Source organism: Odocoileus virginianus, chromosome 25 (genome assembly GCF_023699985.2).
Source record: "Odocoileus virginianus isolate 20LAN1187 ecotype Illinois chromosome 25, Ovbor_1.2, whole genome shotgun sequence".
Lineage (NCBI taxonomy): Eukaryota > Metazoa > Chordata > Mammalia > Artiodactyla > Cervidae > Odocoileus > Odocoileus virginianus.
In genome coordinates, this window is record NC_069698.1 from 29,795,484 (window position 1) to 29,809,362 (window position 13,879).

The 13,879-nt window shown below is 39.6% G+C and overlaps 1 protein-coding gene across 16 annotated transcripts in view; it reads right to left on the bottom strand.

The window, feature by feature from the left end:
* The window catches only part of ROBO2 (roundabout guidance receptor 2), a 1,429,762-nt gene that overhangs the window by 644,013 nt on the left and 771,870 nt on the right, over positions 1-13,879 (bottom strand). The window contains exon 1 of one of the 16 annotated variants that reach the window (XM_070455069.1): positions 1,103-1,758. The exons of the other annotated variants lie outside the window; for them this stretch is intronic. Within the exon in view, the coding sequence (XP_070311170.1) occupies positions 1,103-1,163 (61 nt within the window). The 5' untranslated portion in view covers positions 1,164-1,758. Of the gene's footprint in view, positions 1-1,102; positions 1,759-13,879 lie in introns of those variants that run through there. 16 annotated transcript variants of the gene reach the window in all.

Genomic DNA, 13,879 nt, shown 5'->3' on the forward strand with positions numbered 1-13,879 from the left:
GGCAGTGTCCCAAATAATGACTTCGCCCACCATGCAAATTCTGGAAGAAAGTTGATGTAGCAACAAGCTACTGAGATGGCTCAAGTATCTGGGCCAATACACCTCAGATTCTTTATACGTACAGTCACTAAAATCTAAAGTATGACAATCCACACAGGCAGGCAAAAGATATCATGCTCTAATCCCTTTTAGACCAATCCTGCCCAGCAATGTGAAAATTAAAGTCACTGGAAGGTGAATACCAAATGTTCTTTTGACATTCTTCTTTGGAACAAACAGAAAAAGCGCTTTAATGATTACTTCCACTAGTCATTCAAAAGAGCTACAAAAAAGGATTTTGCGATCCTCCCACAGGAAACTGACATCCTGTGAAACTATCCCAGGAAACCAAATCCGAACAAAAGACAGGAGAAGCAGAGAGAGAATGCTGTCTGCTTGACAGACTGACTCAACCTAGAGGCAGACACCTAGAGCACCTGTTTCAGATCCCCATTGTGTTTGCCACCGGGGACAGATTTGAGTGTTCTGAGCCCTAGGGCCAGCCCACAGCTTCTAATTCCCCCTTCCTGGAGCCTCGCCCAGTCTTACTTTTGACAGTTTTCTCCCTATGATCTAAATCTTCATTCTGCTATCCCCCTAGGAGAATACTCATCAACACACAGGTGATACACATTGATTCGAGGTAACTGTGTCTCAAATTCCTAACCCACTAAACCTTCATGGGGTGTCCATGACTTACTAAGAATCTCTAAGCCAAAGTTCAGATAGAAGAACCAACCAACCCCAAAGGGAGAGCAAGCCCAAGACTATTAGACTGGTTAAAGAGATTTACTTTCATATTTCTTTTTTCTAACAAAACTGAGAGCCCATCATTTATTACCCAACTCCTTAATTAATTAATTGCAACAATAGGTGAGTCCTAACACGTTCCACTTGCAGCAGTTTAGAAACAAAAGACTTAAAACCTCTGCTCCCCCAAAGCTCCCATGCCTGGCCAAAAGGGACCGACAGATATAATGTCATTTTTATTTACAGCCCACATCCGACTCAGAGAGAAATGTTTCTGGGGGATGAGGAACAAGATAAAAGCATTTTAACTTACCATCAACCCGAACGTATAAAAATCCACAGAGCAGTATTTGTGTAAACATCAGCCGACTCATTTTGACATATTAAAAAGGATCCAGATTGCTTAAGAAACCAATCCCAGAGAGCAAAAAGTACAAAAATAAGTATCAAAAAAAGAGGTAGGTCCAAAGTTTAGACTCTTCCTAGCTGCTAATTAAAGTCGAGAAGAGCAAATGGCAAGATCAGAAGGGGAGAGTGGCGAGATGTTGAAGGGCGCACATTTGGATCCATCCAAATTAACCGAGGGCGCGCCAAAGGCTGCTGTATTTCCACACTCTGGCTTCCTAAATTCCCACGAATTCAGCCCAGCCGGAGGGGTTACTCAAGTGTGTCTAACCCTCTCTCCTCAGGCTCCATAGCAATCCAAAGCCAAGTTCTTTCTTCAGAAGTCAAGAAGATGAAGGGAGGTCGGGGGGAGGAAAAAGACCTAATTCCTAGAAAGTGTTCCACAAACTTGCCAGCGCGCTGCCGGAAAAAACCATTGGCCTGCCCACTGGTTTCCTTTCCCCCGGCGTCCGTCTCGGTAGCCGCTCCACGTCCCGAGTTTTTTCACTTAACTTCCATAATAAGGATGTGTCAGAGCACCACTTTGCAGGCGGGCCGACTTGGCCAGCCTCTCGTCCGCAACCTCGTTGCCTCCCTCCACCTCTCGCGTTTCCAAAAGAGAGGCAAAGGGAAATCGGGACCAGGCGGGTGGAGAATCCGAACTCCTACGTGGTGGGGCGGCGGGGAGGGAGGGGAGGGGCAGGGCTGGGGCTGCGGCCACCCCCCGCGGTGCCGCCTCCGAGCGCCCGCGAGCCGGGGCGGCGGCGGCGGGCTGGAGCAGAGCGGGGCGGGTGAGCCCGGGAGCCCCGGCGCGGGAGAGCGAGGGAGCGTGCGCGCGGTCCAGCCGCCCGCCGGGGTCCAGCCGCCAGTCCCCCTGGTCCGGCCTCCGCTGCGCCCCCAGCCCCGCAGCAGAGCGTCCGCCTCCTCCAGCAGCTGCCGCGGGTGGAAGGACTTAGAGGAGGGAAGGCGAGGAGGCGGGAGGGGAGGGGAGGAATGAAAGCTGCCTGGAGTCTGCCCGGGGGAGGGGATGGGGCGCGGGTGATGAGGGGGTGCTCCGAGCCTGCACCTCCACACTCCGCCACCCGCCCGCACAGGGGACGGCCGCCCGCTGGGCAAAGGGGCCAGGGGGAGCTGGAAAGCCCAGAGTCCTAGCGGGACGGAAATTAACAAATTCGGAGCCCAGGCCACCGGTCCACTCCTTCCCCTTCCCTGCGCCGCCCCGTCCCCCCCCTCCCCTCCTTCCCGCCTCGGGAGGGGATAGGTGGGCTCTAGCCTCCCGCTCCTCGCCGCGTCCGGTTTAATGGGCAGGTAATTTTCTCGGTGAGTGATTTCATGGAAGCGCTTCCTAATTATTCATCCCTCCAGTCTGCCGGAGATGCACGCGCTTTCTGGAAAAAGATCATCCTCCCGGACCTAGGGCGCAGCCTCATTACCCGTTAAAATCACACAAACATTCACTGTTCACCTTTTAGCAGAATGAGAAGCTGAGCGGGAGGGAGGAAAGGAAAGGTAACAATATAACCACCTTTTGGAGCGGAAAGGTTGTGTGGGGGTGCTCTCTCCGTCGTTAAAAAGGCGCAAGAAAGAAACCGGGTGTGGGGCGGGTGGGGGTCGTACAGAGATCTCTAGCCTCTCCTGACCTGTTCTACCCAAGATCTACGACCCCCTGAGGAATCCCCGGGGGAGGGGAAGGCTGATATCCCCTCTTCTGCATGTTGCTCAGTTGCTTTATGACCCTCAAAGATGAGTTTGACGTGGGATGGTGGGATGCTAGGGGGTTCAGCAGAAAACGCCTGGGATGGAGAGAAGAGAGGGGATTAGGGGGACGGTGGGCGGTACTCGAAGTCCTCACCCTCCAGAGACTAGAACCTCTGAAAGGAAATTCGGAAAATTCAGTATCAGGGAAAGCTGTAAACCCAACCGAGCTAACGAAGCTCAAAAACAGCCGAATTCCAGCTCAGAGATGAGAAAATCCTGAAAATTAAGGTAGAACCCACCAAGCGAGTGCCATTCAGGACCGGAATGATTAAGGCAGGCCACGTTAGATCAAAGAGGCCCTAGTATCTGCGGAGCCGCCGGTGTGGCCGAGTGGGCCGGCCCACGTGTGATCAGAGGCTCGCTGGTAAGCTGTTTGATGCTTGTTCAGATGATTACAAGGCGGGCTATACGAACTCACGCAGGTTCCCGAGTCCAGTTAAAAGCTGGATGGTGAATCTTTAGTTCCCTCTACTGGAAAACGTTAGCAAAGATTGTTTCTGTCTGTGGCCTTGTGAAGCAGTTTGAAGAAGAGCCTTTGTTTGGGGGTACATTTTGGTTTTGACACTCAGTTTAGCTCTTTCTTGGCTATTATGGATGTGAAAGTATGTGTTTCCAAAAAAAAAAAAAAAAAAAATGACCAGTGATACTCAAGTAATTTGGAGAGTTTTTATGGCATCTCTGCATGCTTGAAAATTATGGTAATGAAATAGTCTAGCAAAAGAATAAAACAAGCCACTTTTCTTGTGAAGCTCTTAAGAGTAATTTCAGCACACTTTTGATATACATTATTTAGTTGCTTTTTTTTTTAAGTGCATTAGTGTGCTGAAGTTAAATCACTTGAATTCTCACAGTAATGATTCTGAATGTATTATTCTTTCACCTCCCTATAAAAAAAGGGGGGGGGGGGGGGGGAATGGGAGAGGAAACCTAGACAAGTTAGCATGCTTTATTTTTCCCCAAAGGGCCAAATCTAACTTAAATGATATGGTCATGGGAATCCTCAAAATTCATTGGATTAATATTTCTCTTATCTATCGTTAATATTTGCAAATAATTGATAACTTTAAATTTTTCATTTTAAACATTCTGAGTAGATTTAAAGTCAGGAATTAAAAAGTCTATTTCATTCCTCCATATAATGTACTACCACCATGACCACCACCTATCCCCAACCTCTATCAGAAAGGAGTCAGATTTCCTTTCTGTTTTTGTTCAGTTGCTACGTCCAACTCTTGCGACTCCATGTGACTCATGCTAGGCTCCTCTGTCCATGGGATTCTCCAGGCAAGAATACTGGAGTGAACTGCCATTTCCTTCTCCAGGGGATCTTCCCAACCTAGGGATCAAATCCTTGCCTCCTGCACACCTCTCCTGCATTGCATGTATTACCACTGAGTCACCAAGGAAGCCCAAGTCAAATTTTCTTACATGGACCCAATAAAAAAATATTCTGAAAGTAAAGTCTCCTTAATAATAAGGCAGAAATTAACAAATCATATAGACTTTAAAGCTCTTTAATTTTAACATAGATCTCAGAAAGGAAGATATTGGGCATTTCCTCTGAAACAGTTTTCTCCTGGCTATTCATTTGGAGGGCCAAAATAGATTTAACTTCATATTGGTTAGACTCGTCATCTGCAAATGCCTTTCCTTAAGTGATCTATAAAATCATTCTGAGGCAGAAAGGTGTGTGGGGGAAACTGCAGGAGAGTAGGTTGAAAGAGAATGTTCTCTGGGACAGAGAAGTGTTAACCTCATATCTCACAGAAAGCTGTCCTTGTGTAGAGTATGACAAATGACCTCATACAAAGAAAAGGTTTATTTAAGAGATGTTCCTTTGGTTATATTTATTTGGTATTCTGGACTAAGCATCATCATTTTTAAAGTAATTTAATGATTTGGAGAGGGGTTGTGCCTTATGGCATGCAGGATCTTGGTTCACTGACCAGAAATGGAACCCCAGCTCTCTAAGAAGAAGTTCAGGTCTTAACCACTGAACTGCCAGGGGAGTTCACCAAGTATCATCATTTTGCATTCATACTTTTCCTAATAAAGTGACAAGGCACAACACCGATTTCAATCCAGTGGCATCTTTTTGTCTTTTTGCAATACACTACCTTCATTACATAATAATATCTGTTGTTCAGCTGCTAAGTCATGTCCAGCTCTTTGCGACCCCATGGACTGCAGCAGGCCAGGCTTCCCTGTCCTTCAGCATCTCCCGGAGCTTGCTCAAACTCATGTCCACTGAGTCAGTGATGCCATCCAACCATCTCGTCCTCTATTGCCCCTTCTACTCTTGTCCTAAATCTTATAATATCTGTAGCAAAGGAGTTTGGGGGAAAGGAGTCTATGTATTGTGATTTTTTCTTGAAGGTAAGTTCATAAATGATGCTTAAAAGAATACTTTGTCAGTATCTCATTTGATAGAAAATGTGACCAAGGAAAACTGATGAATTGGTTGCTTTTATATAAGATACAAAAATCTCATACCAAGTGATGGCTCAAGATTATGACCAAAGCTCGCACACTCTACAGATAAAAATGTCATATGGACAAAAATAAGTCCAAAAGGAGCAGAGTCATCACCTTCTGGAAAGTTTGATAAGATCTGTATTAGACAAAGTTGACATTCCTTTTAGGGCTTCCCTGATAGCTCATTTGGTAAAGAATCCACCTGGAGAAGGGATAGGCTACCCACTCCAGTTTTCTTGGGCTTCCCTTGTGACTCAATTGGTAAAGAATCTGCCTGCCATGTGGGAGACCTGGGTTCAGTCCCTGGGTTGGGAAGATCCCCTGGAGAAGGGAAAGGCTACTCACTCCAGTATTCTGGCCTGGAGAATTCCATGGACTATATAGTCCATGGGGTCACAAAGAGTCAGACATGACTGAGCAACTTTCACTTTTACATTTCTATTAAATTTAACACATTTTTAGTGAGCATTCTCTATGGAAGAAATGGGTTTCTCACTGTTTTTCTGAAAGGAAAATTTTTAAAACCTAATCTTTATAGTAGATGTTGGAAATTCAATGTTAGCAGTGTTTTAGATTTAAAGGAAAAAAAAGGCTTTCATTAAGACAAAGCCTTAGAAATAGCTTAGAACAGTGAAGCACCCCACCACCAAATTGGAAGGTTTACAGAATTTTAAACGGGTACTTGGCTTCAATATATTTCCAAATATCAATTGTTTTTTTTTCTGTTTTTTATTCTCTAAACAAGCAGCTGAATAGAGAAATGTATGTGGAAATCTAGGCTCCTTTTATGTAAAACTTGGAATCATGTTATTAGGTGCTCAAAATGTGCCTGCCAGATAAAGATATATTTTAATATATCTAAAGAAATCTATGTGTAAGAGGCTGCAATTAACCCTAATTGGAGTAAAGTGATCAAATGGACTTCTTTGTGATTGCATTTTTGAGTTGGCATTCCTGGAGAACTATACTATACTCATCTGAAGGAAATCTGCACAGTATAAGATATAAAATATTAAATATTTGTTTTCCATATCAGAGTCCCAAAGGATGTGGCATAATTTGAAAAACCCCAAACTAATTTTTTTTACTCTTTCCAGCATGACCTCATTATAGTTGAAAGTTTGTATACATAGGCAAATTGATCCATGCTAATAATTTTAATATCTACTACAATGTGGTAAGCACTTGCTATAACTTGCCAGGAATTGTTCTAGTTTTTAAACATTCATTAAATCATTTAAGGCCTATGAGAACCTTATGTGGTCATTACTCCCATTATACAGATGAGCAAACTATACATTGAAATTTAGATATCTAACCAGAATTAATAAAAAGGGCAATCTTCCTTTGAATCCTGATCTCTATAAAACCTATGCTCCTAAGTATTTTTAAAACATCTTCCACATTGCAAAAACATTGTAACACTTTAAAAAATTGCTTTGATTGATTAATTTAAGATTGGGTACACTAAACAAACAGAAATGCATAATCGATATTTTTTTCCAAAATTGAAGAATCCTTTTACAGCCAAAAAACCATTTCTTACCAGTTCAGTTTGAAATTTTTCTTTGTAAGATAAGATTGTCTTAGCATACTCTGCAGAAACACCACATTTACATGAAATGTATGGGTTACTATCTACAAAAGGACATAGGACAATTAAAATAAGTGAAGCATTAAAAATCCAGATCAGGGAAGAATGATTCATTTGCTCTTATGTTTTTTATTTTTTTTATTACACTCCAACTCGTTTCAAAATGATTTGAAGGAGCCAAGATAAATTGCATATTGTTCTTCTGAAATATGTTCTAAGTATCCTGTTTCAATCAATTCATTTTCAATATTCACTCATACTTCACTGTATGTAATCAGTCTGCCTCTCTGTGTATCTATCCATGATTAGTACTTTTACTACATGACATGGAGTTTTTAAAAATATTCCATTTTTAGAGCTATGAGATTTAAATGACTGAAATGTAGCAATATTTCACAAAAGCTAAGTATTTTCTACCAAATACCATCATTTGTCATCAGGAAGAATTTATCTTGTTTTAGAATTAAAATCAATTTGGAAAATCATTTTCTATCTTGATTGAAAACTTTAGTGATGCTTTCAAACACTACCTAGCTCTTGATTAAATAAAATACTATAGAAAGTAATAAATAATATCAAAGCATAATTTCTCTAAGTATCTATACCTTCAAATTTAGAATTTTGAAAACACACAATGGCACATTGGTAAAGAATCCACCTGGCCATGGGTGGGACGCAGTAGACACAGGTTCAGTCCCTGGGTCAGGAAGATCCCCTGGAGGAGAAAATGGCAACTCACTCCAATATTCTTGCCTGGAGAATCCCATGGACAGAGTAGCCTGGTGCGCTACACTGCATGGGGTTGCAAAGAGTTGGACACAACTGAGCACCTGATCACAAAGTTATCTCAGGGTCCCCTGATCAAGTTTTATCTCCTTAGTGTCAGTAGACCTCATTCTGAGGTTGTTCATTTCCCCCTCCCTCTATATAAGTAATCTATGAAATCACAACCTTGGCCATACATTTTAAAGTAGCTCTCTGGTGGGGAAGATAACCTCTCATCTAGATTAGGAAAGTGTTTTTAAAATAAGCAAAATTGTCAATCTCACAAAGTTGTAAATTATTTACAGGTGACCTCTGACTGTGACAGGCTAGGCTTATTATCCCTACATAGTCTTTTTCTGCTCCTTATTTTATCATCTCTATTTAAAGCTCTCAAGTGCTAATTTTAGTATACAGTCTAATTTCAGTGATGTTAAATAATACACTTTTTGCTATTTTTGCACCACAACATCATGAACCCAAGAAAATCCCTTTGATTTTTTGCCAAACTATTGCAAGTCCATCTGCTCCAATCTGGGCTTTTTGTATAATTGAATTTTAGCATCACATAACTGTAATCCTAATAAGGGTTTTTTTTTTTTTAATCCAAAACAGTATTTTTGTTGTTCTTAAGAATAAAGAATTGTCAAAGATTTAGGAAAAGATTCATCATACCTACAGTTCCCGAATTTTTAGTTATATTGGCTCACTGAGTTGTCTTTTAGACTATTTACTAATGAATTGTTCAAATTCAAAAGAAATTGCTTATTGTCTCTTACAATAATATCATGGAATTAATCCAAGGGCACATGTAATCCAATTGAACTGCCTAAGGTTCTGTCATACAGAAGAACTAATCTGTTTGAGAGCAGATTCTGATTTTCTTCCAATATCCAAATTATCTTATTTCTGCCTGATAAAATAACTTCTGACCACCTATAGAGTTCTTGAAGTCCTTTTACAACAAACACTGTGTTTTTAGTTATTGAATACCATCAGGGAGTGTAGGTAATATAATTTTACTTAAAAAAAATGAGAGATGTAGGACACATTGTTTTACTAAAGTGAAATATCTGAAAAAATCATCATGGTCCAAATTTAGAAACAAACCTACAAATGAAGGAATAATATGACATATAAAGTACTTCATATCAAAATATTTCAATTTAGATGAAAATTCTCTAAAGCAGTTTCTACTGATTACTCATTTACTAAAAAGCAATAGAGATGTAAGTGATTTTTGTTTTCTGAGTAATTTTGGCTTTTCTGTTATATACTAATACTAATGTAAAGGGATCCAAAAATCAGATCATTAAGATTGAAAAATGTTGTTTTTGATAATTTCATACAAATGGTATGGTCCTCATATCACATTGGCTTGTTTCAATTTTTATTGTATTTTATTATATCTTATTTTCAATGACTAGTTCTTTATACTTAGTAGGAATATACAATTTTAATAAGTTTACTTTGTATCTAAGATATATTGAGTAACTAAAAATTAACTGAAAATAATTTTTAGCAATAAGAGAAATGTTACACCAAATTGCTATTCTTTAATTTTTCATCTTTCAAAGACCACTTATCTACAATCCTTCCCTTCAGCAATCTGGCAAACCTGACAGTTTGAGGCACTGATGGGTATAGGTGGGGTCAATGAAAATTATATAGTATGATGAGCACCGAGGGTTACTTTTTAGCTTGTCTCTACATCAGCCTTACCTTCAAGTTATTACTTAGATATTAGTTTGTTCCTCACTTCTCTACTTCCCACCAAAAACGCACATTAAAAATACATTCTGTCGCAAAGCTGGAACAACATTTATAGGGATATTGGTAGTCTGTCTTCCAGCTTTGGTTCTGAATCATGTTTAATTATCAAAAAAGATACAAAAATATTTTATTTTAATATTTCCAGAGATTTTTACAATGTTTTTAAGTAAACCTTTCACTCATCATTGGGGAAATTTTGGTCTCCAATCTGACTGTGGAGTAGCATTTCTATTCCATTATCCCTGGAAGAAGGAATGGTGAATGAGCACCTGATTGGGGAAATTTTAGAGCATGCTGGCTTAGAGTTAGAGCTCTGCAACAAGTAGATCTAGATTCTGATCTTGGTTACCCAACTTACAGTGTGATCTTAACAATCATCTCAGCCCTAAAACAGAGATTAAAATAGTGCCTACTTGGAAGGGTATATGAGTGATGGTTTTAAAGAACTTGGTACACTGTACATCTTAACTGGTTTCCAACACTTATGGTGCTGGAATGTACTATTAAATGTCCATCATGGTGGCAGAGAGGATGCTGTATGTTAGCCTAGAATCATCTTCTTTTCTTCTTCCACAAGGAGTTTGGTTAAACTTTCTAGCTCTCTTGTAAGTAGATATCATGTAAGTGAGATGTAGCCAATGAAATGCAAGCATATCGGGGACTGGCCTCCAATGTACCTCTGTACCACCCCAGACTCTTTCTTCAGTCATTCATTGGATGGCCAAACCCTGTGAAAAACACCAACCCACCTGTTGGGATAAATGGATCCCAGAATATGTATGTAGAATGAATGATCATACTCTCCTCAAAATGCTTTGCACACTGAGTTGAACAATAAATAACTTATAATTATTATTAAAGTTACTAAAGTATTGAAGTATTTATATTCTTTGTTTTAGCTAAAACTATTCTGAAAAATAAAACCAGCTACTTTGAATATCGCCTAAAGATTAAATGGAAATGTGGTATATTTTCTAACTTTTAGAAACTGGCAAGCACTGCAAGAAGTCTTTTATATTGACTTCCATTTAATTATCACAAAGAGTATAAGGGTGATATTTTTAGCTCCTCAGTTCAGATTAATGAAAACTCAAATTGATGAAAAGTATGAAAACATCGTTCTTTGAAACTGAGACTCATATTCCAGTTTAAGAAAGCCTGTGGTATCACCCAAGATAGACTAGGTTTCCCTATGGTAGAGTTTCTCAATCTTTTTTTGCTGTTAACTTCCTAAGATGCATTTTCAGGTATTTTTTTTTGTCCTAATCAGCTCCCCATGGAATTTAATAAAAGATACCATGCTTATGTTTATGCACTATATGCCTGTGTATGTATGTGAAAGTGGAAGTATTAATCGCTCTGCTGCTGCCGCTAAGTTGCTTCCGTCGTGTCCAACTCTGTGCGACCCCATAGACGGCAGCCCACCAAGCTCCCCCATCCCTGGGATTCTCCGGGCAAGAACACTGGAGTGAAGTGCCATTGCCTTCTCCATTAATCGCTCAGTCATGCCCAACTCTTTGTGACCCCATGGACTGTAGCCCAGCAAGCTCCTCTGTCCATGGGATTCTTCAGGCAAGAATACTGGTGTGGGTAGTCATTCCCTTCTCCAGGGGATCTTCCTGACCCAGGGATCAAACCCAAGTCTCCTGCATTGCAGGCATATTCTTCACCTTCTGAGCCTGCAGGGAAGTTCTATGTATGTATGTACTTTATGCATTAAAAGAATAAGGTTTTGTTTGCACCCCCCCAACCAAAACCAGTTTCACTCACTGCCACTGAGGATGCATATTCTACAAATACAAACAATTTCCAAGTCTTAAGCAACAAGTGTTATTTCCTGATGTATTATGAGTCTAATGGAGACTTTGCTCTCCATCATCCTCATTCTAGGATCTAGGTTGCCGGAGCACTCACTTTCTGGACAAATGGAAAGGCAGAATATGGCTGTTAAATTCCTTGGCTGAGAACAAATTACCCTATTACTTATATCTAGTTGCCAAAGCAAAATACCACATCCACCCCACTCCCTCTTCATGGATCAGAAGAAGCTGGAAATATTTGTTGATCAGCTCTGTTTACCATCCCACATATCTACCACCTGCAGACTTCCTTGCTTTCAGGAGGAATTCAAATCATTATGACAATATAGGTTATTGCAAGTATTGTTGTATGTTTGGGTACTGGGTTGAGTTGTGTCTTCCCAGAACCTCAGACTGTGTCCTTGTTTGGAAATAGGGTCTTTGCAAATTTAATCAAGCTAATATGAATTCATACAGCATTAGAGTGGGCCCTAATCCAAACACTAGTGTCCTTAAAAGAAGAGGGAAATTTGAAGACAGACATGGGAGAAGATATAGCTTTGTGAAGGCAAAGGTAGAGATTGGACTTATACTGCTCTACATCAAGGGATGCCTGGAGTCACCAGACTTTGAAAGAAGTGTTCTGAAACACTTCAGAAAAGTGTTCTTCCCTAGAGCCTTCAGAGCATGGATCTGATTTTCTAGCCTCAGGAACTGTAAGAAATAAATTTCTGTTGTATAAGTCATCAAGTTTGTGGTACTTGTTATGGTAGCCCTAAGAAATTAATATAGTCATTACAATTTTAATAAATCCAAAATGAGAAAATAACTTGTTATGTATTAAAAACCAAGTAGATGAATGACAGATTAGTAGAAATCTTGGGAAATAATAATAATACACATTCTAAATCTACTTAAATCAACAGTTTGTCATATATGTGTGTGTGTATATATATATATATTTACTCAAATAGACACATGTGTATCTAACACAGAGAAGACTGAAGAGAGAAATATTTTAATTTAAAAGTTTACTTTAAATGATTCATTTCAGAATTTCAGATTTGAATGGTAACTTTAAGATCATCTATCATAATCTTATTATATATGTCAAGGATAGGAAGCCTCTTTCAATTAATAATAGATATCTTACTACTCACAAAGTATTTTTTAATATATTAAGTAAGAATTTTAGAATTTAGGTATTGTCTTTTGTTAATTGTTATTACAGCTGCCAGGGATTTATGATTTAAAATTAATTATATACATATTAGCCCATTTAAAAATCTTTAACTAGTTGAAATCATATCAAAATTTAAAATAACCATAAAAATGTTAGAAGAAATACTAAATAGCTATAGTCTCTATGTAAAAACATTAGATACAAATATTCAGTCCTGGTTTTATTGATGGTTATTACAGAATGCCTCTTGCAAAATGTAGCAAAGGTTATCCTAGAACCAGATTTATACAACTGCCCATGGCAGTAAATAGAAGACTTAAGTTGTTTCCTCTGTTGATTTATTTGATGTGTTCTTACAGGGAATGCTCAACTCTCATCTTTTTACAGCTTTTCTGTTTTAAAATAAAGAAAAGAATAAATCAAATCTCATTTTTTTGTGTCACTAGTCCATTTCCCACATTAGTTTTCTTCTATATTCATTTTTTTTGTTTTTTTTTAGATCCAAGAAACCAAATGCTCTCTAAAACTTAGAAACTCTCCAGATTATGAAACAAAATCTTTGGCAATTTTTTCATTTGTTCTTGAGCCCCAACAGAAGCCAGGCAATCACCATAATCACTAAGTAGCGACACACACACACAAACACGCATACACACAAACACGCATACACACATGCATGCGCACACACATGCATACACACAAACATGCATACACATACAAACATACACACACGCATACACACAAACATGCATGCGCATATGCATGTGCACACACATGCATACACACAAAAACATGCATACGCACAAACACACATACACACAAACATGCACGCACACACGTGCATACACACAAACATGCATACACGCATGTATGCACACACAAACATGCATACACACAAACACACACAAACATGCATACACACACGTGCATACACACGCACACACACAAACACGCATACACACACGTGCATACACACCAACAAACATGCACACATGCAAACACGCATACACACATGCATACACAAACATGCACACACATGCATACACACATGCATGCGCACAAATATGCATACACACAAACATGCATACACACACAGACGCTGGGCCTCTTATATCAAGTTGAAGGAACACAATCTCATCAGTGTACGCACTTTCAATAAAGCAATATCCAAACAAGATTGAAACAGATCACATGCTATATTCATACAGAGAAACACCTATGATATAAGACCAGTAGCTGAACCAAATTCACAAATCATTGATACTTTGCACTATGCTCAGTCCTATGTATTGCACCAAAACCTCAGTGTGAAAGGGGGTGCTAGGAAGAAGTAAAAGTGAAAGTCACTCAGTAATGTCCGCA